Here is an 18,008-nt window from a genome sequence, read left to right on the forward strand (position 1 = left end):
GTAGTGGCTTCCAGAAAAGATACCCCTTATTTCACAAATGGCAGTAACTCTTTATAGATGAGGTGCTTACCTAAATGTGGTGATGATATGAGTAGTATAGTGAATGCAACAGAATATGTACTGGTAGCTCTGTAAACTCATTTGGTGCAAACCTGAAGGCCATGATGGTAGCATTGAAACAAAGTATCAAAAGTAACTGTAGTAATTGACAGTGTTGATACCTTCAATTAACTATGTTCTGGACAGATTGCAGAGGAAACCACTGTCCCACAGGTGTTCACGTATAAGTATGCACGGATTGTGGACATTGTTGCATGCTCCCTAAATGTTTTCCTTTTCTGAAACACCCGTGGAACACAGGTTTCCTCCACAACCTGTCCAGAACCTAATTTATTAAAGTTGGAAACATTGCCACCTACTACAGGTACTTTTAATTTAGTTACTAGTGCAAGCACTAACAATATATTTTGCAATTTCCATAGCAGTCACTAAATTTTTTATTTTATTTCTACACTATAGTATCCCCCCTTCTATTCAGCGACTACATAAAAGGTTAAGTAGGATGTGAGGGGTAGAACAGCTTGACAGTAATTAAACTCTCTTAGAAGAGGGCGAAGGCTTGGTTCACACTGGTGCAACACGACTCTTGTACGACTGTCATACTACTTTGCCCTGCAACACCAGTCCTACTTCTGTCTGACTTGAATGAACAGAATAAGATTTTGCTCCAACTTTGGGATAGTCTGACGTGTCCTTTGACCAATCAAAACAATCCCAGTGTGACATAAATTCCTTTTTTTACTGCTGCTGTAATCACCATGTCGGATGTCACAAGTTGGATGGTTAGGACAAGGATCTGACTTTTATCAGACTTCAGTGATATTCAGTTGGCTGAAGTAGGACCAAAGTAGTACAGGAACCTTTTTCAAAGTCAAACCGACTTGTGTCAGACGAGTTAAGGCTGCTCTCATAGGGAACCATTGATTTACACACGTCATGCGACATGTGCTCTTAAAGTCGGAGCGTATGTTGTACCAGTGTGAACCCAGCCGAAGACCCTGAAGCAACACTGGATAGCGGTAAAACCCAACAGATTCCTACCCCACCCTGGGCAAAAAAAAAATGTTTTGGCTGGACTTAAAGCGGGAGTCCGCCGGGACTCCGCGTTTTTTTTTTTTTTTTTTAAAGCCAGCAGCTACAAATACTGCAGCTGCTGACTTTTAAAATAGTGATACTTACCTGTCCAGCGCGCCCGCGATGTCGGCACCTGAAGCCGATCTCTAGATCGTCTTGTCGGGTGCTGCCGCCGCCATCTTGGGTATGGGAATCAGGAAATGGAGCCTTTCGGCTTCATTTCCCGGTTCCCTACTGCGCATGCGCGAATCGCGCTGCGCAATAAGGATGGTCCCCGCTGCCTCTGGGATCTGTGTGTTTCCCAGCAGGCAGCGGGGCACTTGCGGAAAGGGGCGGGCACTTGCGGAAAGGGGCGTAATCTACGCCCCTTTCCGCAGAGAGCTATCCCGGAAGTGGGTGCAGAATACCTGTACTGTACAGGTATCTGCACCCCCCTCCCCCCTGAAAGGTGCCAATTGTGGCGCCGGAGGGGGGGAGGGTTCTGATGAGCGGAGGTCCACTTTAGGGTGGACCTCCGCTTTAAGTCTGCGCTTTTCATATATTTCTTATCTGTATTTAAATTTATTTGCTGTGCGTTCTTTAAGACTGTACTTGGTCACCTTGCTTCCCCGAGATATGCCGATAGAGTGCCTGTCTGAGATCACAAAAAAAACCTTATTACTCATATAAAACACCATAACTACTCAAATGCTCATAACTGAATAAGTGTGTGAGAATGTTCCAGACTAAAGTATGTGTGCATTCCTTTGGTTTGCTTTAGAATTAAGATTCAGAATTTAGTTTAAAGGTTTTCTAGTTTAGTCCTTAGATATTCAACCAGTGATCTGTTGTTGGGAATAATATACCTTTTTTATAGGTTTACAAAGCGTTGACAATTTGAGATCTTACAGATTACATGGGTGTTACATTGACACTCGATGCAATATTAACTACTTGGTGCCCGCGCTATAGCCTAAGGACGGCTCAGTGATCAGAGTCTGAGACTCGGCTGATCACAGATCCGAGTAAGGGGTCTATCCCGGCCCCTTACCATGTGATCAGCTGTCAGCCAATGACGGCTGATCACGTGATATAAACAGAAGCTCGGTAATCTGTAGTTTTTTTCCCTCATGCTGTCAGCGTGAGGGGAAAAAAGCCGATCACTGTCTTTTGTCAGAAGGACATCGGTCCCTCACTCAGAAATCCGAATCCTTGCCCACCAATGTCACCTGGCAGTGCCCACTGTGCCACCTACCAGTACCCACAGTACCACCCATCAATGCCAATCACTGTCTAATAATCAGTGCTGCCTATCGGTGTCATCTACCAGTGGCACCTATCAGTGCCACCCATTAGTACCGCCTCATCAGTGCCCATCAGTGCAGCCTATCAGTGCCCATTAGTGCAGCCTCATCAGCGCACATCGGTGAAGGAGGAAAAATTACCTGTTTTCAAAATTTCATAACGAACTATGAAACAGATTTTTTTTTTTCAAAATTTCGGTACCTTTTTGTTTTAGCAAAAAATAAAAAATCCAGCAGCGATTAAATACCACCAAAAGAAAGCTCTATCTGTGTGACAAAAAATGATAAAAAATTTCATTTGGGTAAGCTGTACCACGCAATTGTCATTCAAAGAGTGAAAATTGGTCTGGGTAGGAAGGGGGTTTAAGTGCCCGGTAAACAAGTGGTTAAAGGAGAGAAAAAAAAAATCTGAACAAAACAAATGCAGCCATTGCAATTAAGAATTGGTAAGCTGCAATATATAAAATTAAGATCTCAAAATACTGTCTGATCAGTACTATTCTACAGTAAAGATAGGTCTGTTAACCCTAACCCTGATAAGCCCCTACTGACCTCTCTAACTGTTGAAATAGTAGAAAATGTCATCCTCAGAGTGCAGTGAAATCACTCCTATATTTACATTACATATTAGAAGGCTAAAGGGCCACTGAGTTGGCATGGGGGAGTATAGTAAGCTGCTGAGAAAAAAACTTGAAAAACATCAGTGCTTCTGCTGTAAACTTCGAGGATGAATTGCTCTACAGTGCTTGGAGCTACCGATGCTGGTAAATGCTTGTTTTAAAGCTTCTATTTTATTTGTTGGGAATACATAAATACTTGAAATCTAGTTCACCAGCTGCAAGCTTATGTGAAGAGTTTTCAAGTTATTGCCCATAATATTTATTTGACCTCTACTAGGAACCAGATCTGTGAAATTTCAGAACAAATGGCACCCTATAAAACTGGGGTCCCAATAAAAATATTGTTCAAGAATCATGTACACTGATGGATCAGTATTTAATTAGCCCCGAGTAAAATATGCTTTTTCTGCAGTTTTCTTTCTTATGCTCCTTACTTATATTTTTAAGGTAAAATTGTTTGAATTGCTATGTTTTTTTATTTTTTTTAAATATTTGCTTTTTATACTTTCACAGCAAAGATTGTAATCTTTGAAATGCCATGGATAATGAATGGTGAGTGCAGTTCTTTTATTTGACGTAGTTTGTCGGTTTTAGTATTTGTTGAAGGTTTCCAGGAGAGGCTAAGCTTTTGTAACATATAAATTATAATACGCTTTTTAAAGGAGAGTTCTTTTATATATTGATTTGCCAGTACTGTGGGTTTCTTTAGTAGGAATGTTCTGTATTTTATCATCTTGACAAATATGTGTTCCTTTTTAGCATGCCTTTCTTTCATGCTGAAATATGTTTATATTTAACATTAAAAGCAAGCTTACAGTATTCTCTGGTCATAATTAAAGATGAACTTTCTCTATGTATGCAGGGGGATTCCACCCTACTTGTGTAGGACTTTTATTTTTATTTTTATCAGGGCATAGCTGCAGTGCACAGGTTACCCTATTGTCCAAATCCCATTGTTCCCAGCGTTCTAATAACACCTATTTCTAGGCCTGGGAACATGCAGGGTTGCAAATCAAAACCATTATAATATCCTTGCTGACTCTCCAGTGCAGTTGCATGATGCATGTTACAATAGGCTTTACTTCTATTTAGAAACTATAAGAGATTTGCAGAATCTGGCTTTATATATGTACATAGGTAAAAATAAATTGCCTGGGCTTGTTTTAAAAAAAATAAATTTACACACAGATCAATTTTCTGTATAGTGCTATACTCCAAGATGCTTTGGGGGGTCGTTTTGGTTTAAAATTGACATGCGTTGAACTGGCAACATTGAAAACAATAGATTTCTTTCATGTCCTTGTTTTGGCTGTTTGAGTAACTGTGGCGTAAAAAAATAAAAAATAAATCCATTATAAAAGCTAAAGGAAAGAATCAATGTTGTCCATAGTAGTAAACCAGTTTATAGCTAAATTTTTGAGGCAGTCTAAAGAATGAAAAGAGATAGGATGTTGTGAGGAACACAGGCACTTTCATTGCATTCTTTCATCTCTTGTGATCTGTCCAGAGATATTTTAAAAAATGTCACATCCTGACAAGGTGTGTTAAGCTGACCAACAATGTAAAGCTGAGCACAGGCAATTGTCCCTCTTGGATGGGCTTTGACACATCTGCTCGTGCAGAGCTTGAACATAAGCAGTGTAGACATGGTGAAGACTTTGTTCTCTGTTCTCCATAGGAGAGGAGATTATTTCCACCAGGTCACACAGAGGCTTTATCTGTAGATGTTGGAAAACATCAGCATACAGTAAATGAGGGCCTTTGACCACAGAAATTGTCGTTGTCTGCCTTTCTGATATTCCCTATGTATTGCAAATGTTGCAAGCAATGGGGAGTATTGCTTGTTTAAATCTTGCCAAGTATTGCCATCTTACATTCGTTAATCCCAGCGGTACTCATGGCTCTCAGAAGTGCTTACGGTTTGCCATGCACATAGGAAAAAACTTTTGCTGAAGGCTTCTAGAGTGACAGAAATGTAATAGGAAAAAGATCAGACAATAATAGCATGCAATATGTTATTCAGAAAGGACCATGCTGACTTTATTCTTTAATTTGCTGTAGCTCAAAACTATCATATGTAGAAATATGTAATATAGTTTCTCAAAAAAAGTTACATATAAGGGAAAATTGGTTATCTATATTCAGCATGCTTGTTAAAAGAACTCAGCCAGAATGTGTCGATTCCATTGCTTATCAACGGCATCTTCAGATGTCGTCATTCATCTTTGGCAGCCCAGTGAGAAGAAGGCATCAGCAGGGTACAAACTTCACAGGCAACTTCCATTATACCCATAAAATTAGGACAGACTAGCACATATACTTAGCACCCTTGAGGTACAATGCCAGCTTTTTATTGGTATTGATGTCTTTATCCTAATCACCATTGGCACAAGGAATGAACCTGAAGGTAAATCTAATATTTGAATTAGAGGGGAACAGGGTTCAAGGGAATTATCTTTCAATGTGGACACTTCTCATGGGATCAACTGTCAAAGGATGGGTTTCTCTCACATTATAAAGATACACTCTCACTTCTTGTTGGGGGGGAAAAAAAAAAAAAAGTTGGAGCTTTAGATATACTTTAAGTCTGTGGCCACATTTTACCGTTTGCATATGGGTGTGTGATTTTGTACAAGCCATAGCTCAGTAAATTGTATGGATAATAAGAAGATCCAGATCTGGCAAACCAACGACAAGCAGACATGCTTAATATGTATCTATTACATGGAAGCTTCTACTTGTTAATCCTCTGGTACATATCTCCCTTGGCCCTTAGCTCTCACTTTAATAATACGCTGAGGGCTGTAAATACATAGTATTTCTTAGTTAAACATACATTATTTTAGAAGAAAAATTTGTAAGAGGTGCTATAAAAAGTAGAAATCATAAATGTATCCTTTCAATTGCTGTTAATATTGCTGATTACTTTTCTTAAACTAATAATGACATTCTTTTATTAGCTGCCTTTAAAATTGTGAAAGGCTGGCTTGGTCCAGAAGCCATAAACATGCTGAAATTTGTGAACCGGAGTGAAATTCAAGACTACATTAGTGCTGAATACTTACTTCCGCATATGGGGGGAACAGTAAGTGTCGTACAAAATTTGTTGTTAATATTATTAAATAACTAAAAAAAAGTCTTGGCTGAAATTTTTATTTAAAGATCACATTTTAACAAGCCTGGGCGATTTAAACTGATCATATGATAAAGAAAGATGCATGTTTTACATCTGGTGAAAAGCACACATTGTAATGAACAGTAGAATCAGAGACACTGAAATTAAATGTAAATCTTGACTTCTTCTATAGAAGCTAAGCTTCACTTTCTCTGCCTCCCCAATAGAAAGGCCAGGGAAGTGAGTGAGCAGGATCAAGGTCAAATTGTACGTGAAGATTTTATATAGTAACTCAGCTGGCTATCATTCAATTGACAGATAGATAGTTTTGTCATGAAGTTTTTACTGAAGGGGAAACATGGGTTATGCATGTTTCATCATTTGCACAGTCTGATTGGCCCAAGTTGGATATGTTTATTTTAAGAAATGGATAAAATGTTTCACACATTCTTTGCATGCATTGAGAGGATTTAAAGATTCTAAATGTTCCTGAATGACAGGATTTATCAGCTTTCTATAATTCCTTTTATAAATCTGTTTATTCATATTGTGCATACTATATGAACTTGCACAACTGCATAAGAGCCATGTTAATAACTATTGTGCACTATCGGTTAATATTTTAACCGTTACTGTAATGTAATTGTTGACAAGACATTCACGTTTTGTTTTCATGTAGTTCCATATTTTATATAATATTTCATTTACAAGTTTTTCAATGTTCTTTCTGTTAAGATATGGTCAACATGCCTTACACAGAATTTGTTGCTTTTTTAAGTTTCAAACCTTTAGACTCTTACAAAGAACAGAACAATGAAGGCTAGTCACTATTTTTCTACTAATCAGAAGATGGAACATGTAACAAATATAGATCTAGATGACTCGCATACAACTAAATTTACAAATTATACACACACAAATTATTAAAAATGTAACAGCCCACATATAGCCACATCAGGTTGTTTTTCTGTATGTAACCCCAATGGGGAGATTTTTCATCACTGCTGTTCCCTGTGTGGTCTGTAGAAAAGACAGGGGGAACAATTGTTTCTGAGAAGACAGGAAACAAACAGCAAAAAAAAAAAAAAAAACCTTTGCCAGAGACTAATGCCCCGTACACACGTTCCGATTATCGGACCACAAAAGTCTTGGTCGGATGACAGCCCATCGTACGACAATCGTGTAGTCAGTACAGTATGCGTCCAATAAAAGTCATTCGACAAACTCCACGCATGATTGGAAACACGAAAATAAACCAAAAGGACACGCGGGTCACACGTATTTGACATCATTTAAAATACGTAGCTACGCACAAGGGAAGGTTTTTCCAGAATCGTACAACAAAAATCTTACACACATTTTGCACTGTTGTATTCGATCTTAGTTGTATGCAATAAAATGTGAACGATCTGTCTTACGATAATCGGAACGTGTGTACGGGGCATTACTCTTCTTTGCTCAAACTTCTTTAGCAGGGTCATTGATGACAGAAGAAAACAGTTAATGGAGGCTCCAGACCTTCCTAGCATTATTCAAAACTTATGCTGAGTTGGGATTATTTCCTAGACTTCTGATACAGAAATAGTATGGCCCAGTGATTCAGAATCTAGGGGCCACTTTAAAAAGAAAAAAAAAATGGTCATAATGCTGATTTTGGGACAAAACAATACTCCAGCATATTTATAAAATAAAATATTTTGCCTCGGAAATGCATTTTACACTTTCCTTGTTCTAGGGCTTGCTTTTACCAGGAAAATCCCTTACATTTTTTTTGATCAATAAAGGTGCTAGGAAGCGTTGTACCATTCCACTCTATGCTCTGCATTTATAAATAAAGCATAATTGTGCAGGGGCAGTGTGAAGTGATGTTGTGTTGGCCCCTAATTATTATGCTGTCACTTCAGAACTGATGATATTGTGTTTTTAAAAATACTGGCAACAGGTTCACTTTTTTTTTACTCTGGTATTCACTAAGTCTAATTTTTAAGTATATTTACTGTATATTACATGTTTTTTAAATTTTAGGATCCATTTAAATATAGCTATCCTCCATTACCCGATGATGATTTCCAAACCCCTATGTGTGAAAATGGGCCAATAACCAGCGAGGATGAGCTTGAAAGTAAAGAGGAAAGTGAGGTGGACACAAGGGATGCCATAGATTCATGTACCTCCGAGGAGAGTGCACTCAAACCCAGAAAGGTAATTGGGTTTAATAAATGGTTCTGTCAGAGAAGCAGAATTGGCTTCAGAAGGGGAAATCTGGGGTATGCTAATATGAATATATGAAATTAGTATTTTGATGGATGATTCCAGCACAACAAGGGAAGCAGGATTTTTGAAAGGTGCTACCTCTGAAGGAGTAACATAACCACTTATGTATTTATTTGCATAGATTCCTCTTGACAAAACACATAATTAAAAACCAAGGTTCGAAAATACATGGTTACAGTTCGAGCATATAAAGATAATATATTTAAACACCTCCCGTAGTCATTATATATATATATATATATATATATATATATATATATATATATATATATATATATATATATATATCATTACAAACAAGTAAATATACGGTAATAGAATTTAGATGATATAAGTAAGATAATAATGAGGTCAAGTTGCAAAGCCTTTGACAGGTGCTTGTCTATGGGCATAGTCACAGTTGTACGTGTTTTGCATCTAGCTTTGTCAGTAGAGAAGAGGTGATCATAAACTAGAGTGTAACTGAGGAGACTAAATGTGGTCCAGGGAAGGAGAAGGCCACACAGCCCCCTTCCCCGGTAGAAAGGGAATTACTTGGTCCAAGAGACCCGTGAACTCATATATAGAGTAATCATATAAGGGTTAATAGTGCACCATTGGCAGTGCCTATGTGGATTGGAAGAGGGATGTACATTTCTGCACAATTTTATTGAACCAATAGTGAAGGTTCTGATTTGTGACTGTACCTTTATCCTGAATGACTTTTTAGGGACATTATTAACCCTCTCATAAACAAGTGCTTGGGTCCTTTATCCCTTGGGTAATTCCTTCCGTATAGGGGACTGTGTTGGTCTTCCCCCTACCCGATCCACATTATACATTATATATAGGTTTATTATCACCTTTTTTTCTCCTGACGAAGTTAGATACGAAACGCGTAGAGAATAGGCCATGCCCATACCTAATGCATTTATCAAAGGCTTTGCAACTGGACCTCATTGTCATCCTCTTGACGCATACTGTAGATATTTGTGTATGCAGGTGTACTGAAATTGTATAGTATGAATGGGCTTGCCATGGGAGGTGTTTAAATACACTATTACTTTCCCAACATTCACACTTTCACCATGTATTTTCTTATCTTTGTTTTTAGTTATGTATTTTGTTAAGCTTTTCTTCTCAGCTGAAAGCTGTACAAAGACATACAAGGTGTAATGTCTATGACAGTAAGGTATTTTTTTATGATTTTAGACATTTTGGTAGGATGATCTCATTGAATTATCAGGTTCATCTGTCAGCTGTGACTGCAAGAATTTGGGTCCTTTTCCTGCCTGGGATACTGAAAAATTGCAGCAGGAGTAGTCAGACTCATGCACCTGGCTGTCTGCGAGATGTGCAAACACGATTGATTTTAAAGAGACTTTATAGTCTTATTTTTTTCCAGATTTGCTTGATCAAAAGATCTAATTGAGGCAAACAAGACCTAAACAGTGTATGCTAATGCTTGAAAAATATTGTTTCTATGCTAAATGGGTATTTATCTATGGACTTGGGGGCAGCCATATTTGCTCATTACACATGCAGGGCCTTAGGCCTCATTTAAACTTGCTGTCTGACATCTGCACCCTCCCTTAGGCTTCAATGTACAGCGGACTGAGGTGTTTACATGCCGTGCCTTTGATGCCTCTTGACTCAACTTGTAGCGATCAGTGGGCAGCAAGCCCGTCAAACGCAAAGCATTCAAGGCAATGGGGAAGTGTTGCAAAAAGACCTCCCAACTGCGCTTTTTAGCAAAAACGGGGTTAAAACAGGCAGTGAGAAAGCATTTCATCGCTTTCTCACCTTCCGTCTGTAGCCTATTGAGCATGACTCAAGCGTGGATCAGGTTTCAGTGGTCAGGGAGATTAAGCATACAATGTACCCACATAAGGGTTGTACTATACTGCTCCATCTCACAATGCAAGTCTAGAATTCAACCAAGTCGCCATACAAAATCGGTGCACTACCTGTGCAGATTATAACCTAATCAGCTACAATCTGTTCACACATGTGCTGTGGTAATGCAGTAACATGCCGTTTATTTAAGCAAACTGTAATGTGTTGTGTACATGAATTGCCATTTATTTACAATACAACCCCAACACACAAATAAAACGCAGCTGCGACACAGCACAACACACAATATTTGCTATAAGAATAAAAAGTGAGCAGGAGCAACTTTATCTGCAGTGGGGCCTGCAGATAAATTAAAGCGGGACTTCACCCTAAAGGAATATTTCCATTTTATGCCCCCCCCCCCCCCCCCCATGCTGGAGCATGCACCTGGTTTTGACAGGCTCCCATTTCCAGTCGGATCACTGCGGCAGAACCACTGGAGGGTTTTCCTCCTTTCCCACCCAACCGTTTTTTAAGCTGCCGACATTTAATTATTTTCAAACCGCAGTGCAATGCACCTCGCTGTATTTTTGCACCTGCATACCTATCTGTATAACCTGCCTCTAGTGCCTACTCTGCATTGAATAAAACATCAAAAAAATATGAAAGAGCACCAGTCAAAGTAATTGATAACTAAAAAAAAAAAAAAACATACAGTACATCTCTGCAATACAGAATATATGTGCATCAATCATTTTGTCCCTTTTTAAAGACCCTGCAAGTACAGAAAAATAATAGTTGGATCTGCCAGAAATCCACTCCTAATTCCTATTTGAGAAATGGTACCACGTACCCTTTTTTGTGGACTAAAATTGAAAGAACTGGTGTCAGCACTGTGGGGTTTGGGTCATATAGCTCTTGGATTCTACATCGCAGAAAGCTATTTTTGTATTTGCATTGTTCCAGCTGTGGGTAAGATATTTCTCTGTGTGCTTCTTAAGAATGTTTAACACTAATACTTTAAAGGCTGCTTAGACTATTTGGAAATGTATGTTTAGAAATTATTTTGGAGCATTCAAAACCCAGAACAATCCTCTCATCAGAGTCGAGTAATAACTTTCATTTAAATTTATTCCCATGTAGGCAACAGGATAATATATACTGTGCGCACAGATCTCTGCAGTTTTTGAATATTTATTTTCTTCAATACATAGTCTTAAATTCAGTCATTCTTATAATACTCTTAAATCCTGCAACATACTTAGCCAGCTTTTTCCCAGTAACAAATTACTTATTTACATTTAAAATTCTGAAATTCCCTTATTTTTCAATGGTGGAACATTTATTGAATTATAAAAGTAGTTCAATGTAATATTAACATATGTTGCAGAAGTTAGGACCATTACCAATGGCAGATTGGAGGTATCAACAGTTGGTATGCTTTTTTTAATCAAAACTATAAGACCCCTGAACACCATATTTGAATCTAGATGTGTGAAGATAATCAGGGCTGGTCATTTACTATCACAAATGCATACATTAGTGCTTGGGACTAAGAAAAATATAAAACTATATTAATTAGAGATTTGGAAAATTAATTAAATCATAGCTTCACATTAACCCAAATTAAAAACCTTGTTGAATCTACATACCATACATCTACAAGTTCACAAATCCAGGAAATGTGATATAAATTCCTGACCAGGTGTTACCAAACCCCAGCGAAATTAGCACAGATTTATCCAACAGCAGAAGTTGTTGGATTAAGTGCTCGAGAGGATGTGGGCAGAGGGACACCCCTCTCCACATATGGTGGTTGTGCCCCCTGATAAAGGGATTCTGGAAGGAAATTGCCCCGTGGGTAGAAAGGCTATCCCCTGGAACAATAGAACTAACGCCCTTAAATTTCCTATTCCATGGGACAATGACATCAACTAGAACATACAAGGATAGTATAAGACCATATTTACTGAATGCGACAAAATCATTAATACCTAGATTATGGAGACAGACTACGCGACCAACTTTGATAGGATGGAAGAAAGAAGTGAAAAGGATAATGGAGGCTGAAAGATGGATACACATAGTTAAAAATAGAGAGGAGGAATTCAGGGAAAAATTTAGAAAATGGGAGCTCTATTCAATAGAGACTGAATAATGTGATTTCCTGGGGGTGGCGGAAGGGATGGGACGGGGTGTAAGGGGGGGGGGGGGGGGGTGAGGGGAAGATGTGGAACATGTAAATAAGAAATTGGAAATGTTATACTATGAGCTAATTTCTTTTTTCTAAAAAATTAATTAAAAAAAACATGTACTACACATTTTATTTCATTTTGGAGACCAAAAAAAGTTTGACTATGAAAAATACCTGGAAAAAAAAAACAATATTTTCATTTTACAATTGGAGGTGTAGTTCCTTTATTTTTTTTATAGCATTCAATTTATAGCAGTTTTATTAGTTGTGGTAACATATTATTCGTGTTTTATATGTATTCTTCTATCCAGTCAGCAGGTTGAGCTTTAGACTCCCTTTTGTCTTTTCCTCCCTTAGCTCCTTTGTTGTGTTAAAAAAAGAGAAAAAAAAAGTTTACAGCACTTAAGACCCCTTTAACACTGAAGCGGTTTTCAGACATTTTTGCACTAAAAATAGCACCTGAAAAGCACCTGAAAACCGCCTCCCATTAATTTCAGTGTGACTTTTCACATTGGGGCGCAGTGCTTTTGTGGGGTGTTGGGAATAGTCCTGCAAACACAACTCCCTGCCCATTGAAATAAATGGGCAGCGCTTCCAAAGCACCTGAAAAGCACCGCAACTCAGGCACTTTTTTAACCTCCACATCTGCTAGCGGCGCTTAAAAGCACACTGCTAGTGGCCAAAAAGCCCCGCTTAAACATCGCTAATACAAGTAGCGCTAACACACGGGCCGCGCCAGTGTGAAAGTAGCTTAATTGCTTTCTCTGAACAGAGGTGAGTGTCTGTTTGTGACTCATCTTCTCTGTTTGGAGGATTCAGTCAGAGGGAGCCTGGAAGGAAGTCAGCCTTTCTATACAAATATATTTAACATTCTTGAACAGCTATCAATTCAGTCAAAGAGCACAAACTATAATAAACAGGCCATGTCATATGGGGAAAATTTGCCATTCATCATAAAATTTTATAGGTATTTGATAGCCACTTCAGCTCCGGAAGATGTACCAGGCCATTTTTTGCGATAAAGCACTGCATTAATTTAACTGATAATTGCATGGTCGTGCAACATTGTACCTAAATTAAATATGTCCTTTTTTTCTTAAAAATAGAGCTTTCTTTTGGTGGTATTTGATTACTTCAGTGGTTTTTATTTTTTGCGCTATAAACAAAAACAGACAGACAATTAAAAAAAAAAAAAGTTTTTCTGCTATAAAACTGATCCAATAATTTTTATTTTTTTATCGAATTTCTTCATCAGTGTAGGTCAATGTGTATTCTGCTACATATTTTTGGTAAAAAAAAAAAACAGTAAGTATATATTGATTGGTTTGCACAAAAGTTAGCATCTACACACTATGCAATATTTTTATCAAATTTTTTTTCTTTTACTAGTAATGGCAGCGATTAGCGACTTTATAGTGGGACTGCGATATTGCGTCTGACAGTCAGGACACTGACACTTTTTGGGGACTGCCATTCTGCCTATGTAAAGAATAATCGACGAGTCCGTGGTACCCGCTGATCAGCATCCACTGTGAATAATCGCAGCCAGAGCAGGCTGCCGGCAGCACGCCCCCAACCCGGAAGTGCTGGATCACGTACTGGGTACGTTATCTAGCGCAGGAGTGCCACCTTGCCATCTGTGTATATATGCAGTATATTTTCTTTTACTAGTAATGGCAGCGATTAGCGAATTTATAGTGGGACTGCGATATTGCGTCTGACAGTCCGGACACTGACACTTTTTGGGGACTGCCATTCTGCCTATGTAAAGAATAATCGGCGAGTCCGTGGTACCCGCTGATCAGCATCCACTATGAATAATCACAGCCAGAGCAGGCTGCCGGCAGCACGCCCCCAACCCGGAAGTGCTGGATCACATACTGGGTATGTGATCTAGCGCAGGAGTGCCACCTTGCCATCTGTGTATATATGCAGTATACTGTCATCAAGCAGTTAAGTGTAAAGCAGAGGCTGACAAATTCATAGAGCGTCGAGAAGCCAGTTGGCATACCCTAGCAGCCTTGAATAATTGTCAAATGACCATAGAATCTAAACATCCCATGAAAACTACAGAAAAGAAAATTTGTTAATTAGATATATTGGTACAACCTTGTATTGATGTCAGTAATAGATTTTCCATAGTACCTTGCCTTGAAAAATCTCCTTGGGCATTAAAGTGTCACTAAACCCACCTCATAAAAAAATAAGTGCTGTATTACATGCTGTTCATACTCGGTCACTATGAGACTTGTTTCTGTATTCTGCTAAAAACCTGGTTGATCCTGGTGCTTTCTATCTCCCCCTTCTGTTCATGTCCCCAATTCAGCTAGGGATTTTGCAGCTGTGGCGGCAACTCCTGCACATGCTCAGTTTTCATGCTGAGCATTTCCTCAGGCTAAAAGGATGCGACACAGCCTGTGACTGGCAGAAACTCACTGACACCATATTTCCACAAAATAATACATATTTCATTTCAAATATATATTTGTATGCCAATTTAAAACAATTTATCGATATTTGTTTTCCAAAAGCTGTTTTTTTTTTTTTTTTTCCATTTTGAATGTTTGACTAGTAGCAGAGGACTAGAAGCTCCTCCTGCTTATGTTTCTCTGCGGACAGGCAGAGAAATATCCAGGTCATATGACAGCTGTATATCGATTAAGAAAAAGGGACTAATTACAATGCCATCATTCACATTCAGAAATAAAAGGGACAATACAAATTAAACAGTGTGTGTTTAGTATCCCTTTAATTGTGATGTGTAGTCATTTGAAGCCCGCAGCAAGTACCTACAAAAAATGTAAAATGGTAGTTAAACACTAAAGATCTGATGGAAACCGGTTATGTTGTCCCATATGGAATGTTTCACAATTTAAAATCTAATGCACAGTAACTGATGGGGCTCATTTACACCAGATGCAGAAAGCATTTTTTAAACGCAATACAGATACATGTGCACAAAAATCGAAGGTATTTCAATAAACTTAGTTTATACCATTGGTGTGCTTTCATGTGTGTTTTAAAAAAAAATGTAAGAGTTATGCTTTTTTTTTTTTTTTTTGCACATAAACGTACCAGTTGCATGTGAAACGCGTTAATGCAAGCTATTAAAAAAAAGTGAACAATGCCAAAATACTCCCTAATTGCGTAAACCAATGCATTACAAATACATGAGCATACAGAACTGTGCATTGAGCACAAGGATTAGTAAGAGAGCACCCAAAGAGTGCAGCGCAGGCAGAGTGCACAAGCAATTATCACTGAAAAAATCCCAAAGACTGCGCATCCTGGGCAAATTACAAAATGCAAATGGATTAGAGTATCCCCGCGCTATCATAAAAAACATAAACTATCACTAAGGAGAGGTTGCAGCAACCCGACAGAGGTATAAACCCTACCACCAAAAACGGTTTGTAAAAATCAAATAAATGGTGTTGCGCTACCTTAGAAATTTAAACGAAACTAAAGTGCCTAGTGCATAAGTGTCTAATGTAATTACTTCAAACAAAATAGCAACCCCCAATATTATATAAGTGTAACAGATTCTCCCTAGCCAAACAAATAATTGTGCAAAGGGGTATAACCCAGAAATGTAGATACCCCAACAAATTATAGGAAAGCAGCAAACAATCCAATAGGTCAATAAAGTGTCTAGTGCTTAAATAACAACAGAAATCCAAAAGGTAGTAAAGTGTCTGGTGCTTAACCACTTAACAACCGCCCATTGCCGATTAACGGCATCAGGGCGGTTGTTTAACTCTAAGAGGCCGTTAATTAACGGCCTCCTAGAATTCTGCTCTCGCGCGCCCCCCTGGGGCGCGCACACGAGAGCATCCGTGACCGCTGGGTCCAGTGGACCCGGCGCATCACGAATCACGGTAAACGGCCGCTCATCGCGGCCGTTTACCACGTGATCGCTCCGTCAAATGACGGAGTGATCACTTGTAAACAAGCCGGCGTCATGTTATGACGCCGGTTCCTCCCTCCCCCTCTCTGTACCGATCGGTACAGCGGAGGGGGAAGAGATCGGTGTCAGCAGCGATGTGGGCTGCATCTGCAGTGCCCACATCGCTGCTCACCGAAAATTAACCCCTCAAATCCCTGCAAATACTCTGCATTACTCTGCAATTCCCTACAAATACTCTGCATTACTCTGCAATTCCCTGCAAATACTCTGCATTACTCTGCAATTCCCTGCAAATACTCTGCATTACTCTGCAATTCCCTGCAAATACTCTGCATTACTCTGCAATTCCCTGCAAATACTCTGCAATGCCCTGCAACACTCTGCAATGCCCTGCAACACTCTGCAATGCCCTGCAACACTCTGCAATGCCCTGCAACACTCTGCATTGCCCTGCAACACTCTGCATTGCCCTGCAACACTCTGCATTGCCCTGCAACACTCCGCATTGCCCTGCAACACTCCGCATTGCCCTGCAACACTCCGCAATGCCCTGCAACACTCCGCAATGCCCTGCAACACTCCGCAATGCCCTGCAACACTCCGCAATGCCCTGCAACACTCCGCAATGCCCTGCAACACTCCGCAATGCCCTGCAACACTCCGCAATGCCCTGCAACACTCTGCAATGCCCTGCAACACTCTGCAATGCCCTGCAACACTCTGCAATGCCCTGCAACACTCTGCAATGCCCTGCAACACTCCGCAATGCCCTGCAACACTCCGCAACGCTCTGCAATACCCTGCAACACTCTGCAACACCCGCCAATACCCTGCAACACTCTGCAATGCTCTGCAACCCCCGCCGATACCCTGCAACACTCTGCAATGCTCTGCAACCCCCGCCGATACCCTGCAACACTCTGCAATGCTCTGCAACCCCCGCCGATACCCTGCAACACTCTGCAATGCTCTGCAACACCCGCCAATACCCTGCAACACTCTGCAATGCTCTGCAACACCCGCCAATACCCTGCAATGCTCTGCAACGCAGTACTCTGCAACACCATGCTCTGAGATACCCAGCCATAGTCGGTGATACCCTGCAATACCCAGCCATAGACATCTCCCGCCGCCCTCCGCCCTCCGGTGCTTCTACCGAATCGCTAATACGATCAAAGCCAGAATCTTTTTTTTTTTCAGGCTTCCCAGCTTAGAGGTGAGATGTGGGTCTTATTGACCCCACATCTCACTGTAAAGAGGACCTGTCATGCCATATTCCTATTACAAGGGATGTTTACATTCCTTGTAATAGGAATAAAAGTGATCAAAAAAATTATTTTTGGGGAAAAAAATGTCAAACTAAAATAAATAAAGTAAAATGAACAATAAAAAAAAAATGTTTTTTTTAAAGCGCCCCTGTCCCCATGTGCTCGCATGCAGAAGCGAACGCATGCGTAAGTCCCGCCCACATATGAAAACGGTGTTCAAACCACACATGTGAGGTATCGCTGCGAACGTTAGAGCGAGAGCAATAATTCTAGCCCTAGACCTCCTCTGTAACTCAAAACATATAACCAGTAAAAAAAATGTAAATCGTCGCCTATGGGGATTTTTAAGTAGCGACGTTTGCCGCCATTCCACGAGCGTGTGCAATTTTGAAGAGTGA

The 18,008-nt window shown here is 39.7% G+C and overlaps 1 protein-coding gene across 2 annotated transcripts in view; it reads left to right on the top strand.

Annotated features, from left to right (window-relative positions):
• The window catches only part of MOSPD2 (motile sperm domain containing 2), a 150,337-nt gene that overhangs the window by 80,077 nt on the left and 52,252 nt on the right, over positions 1–18,008 (top strand). For both annotated transcript variants that reach the window (XM_077480224.1, XM_077480223.1), the window contains exons 7-9: positions 3,551–3,589; positions 5,998–6,122; positions 8,178–8,354. In XM_077480224.1, the coding sequence (XP_077336350.1) occupies positions 3,551–3,589; positions 5,998–6,122; positions 8,178–8,354 (341 nt within the window). The remainder of the gene's footprint in view (positions 1–3,550; positions 3,590–5,997; positions 6,123–8,177; positions 8,355–18,008) is intronic.

The sequence above is a fragment of the Lithobates pipiens genome, unplaced genomic scaffold (genome assembly GCF_037356315.1).
Source record: "Lithobates pipiens isolate NorthernLeopardFrog02 unplaced genomic scaffold, aLitPip1_a1.2 Scaffold_16, whole genome shotgun sequence".
Lineage (NCBI taxonomy): Eukaryota > Metazoa > Chordata > Amphibia > Anura > Ranidae > Lithobates > Lithobates pipiens.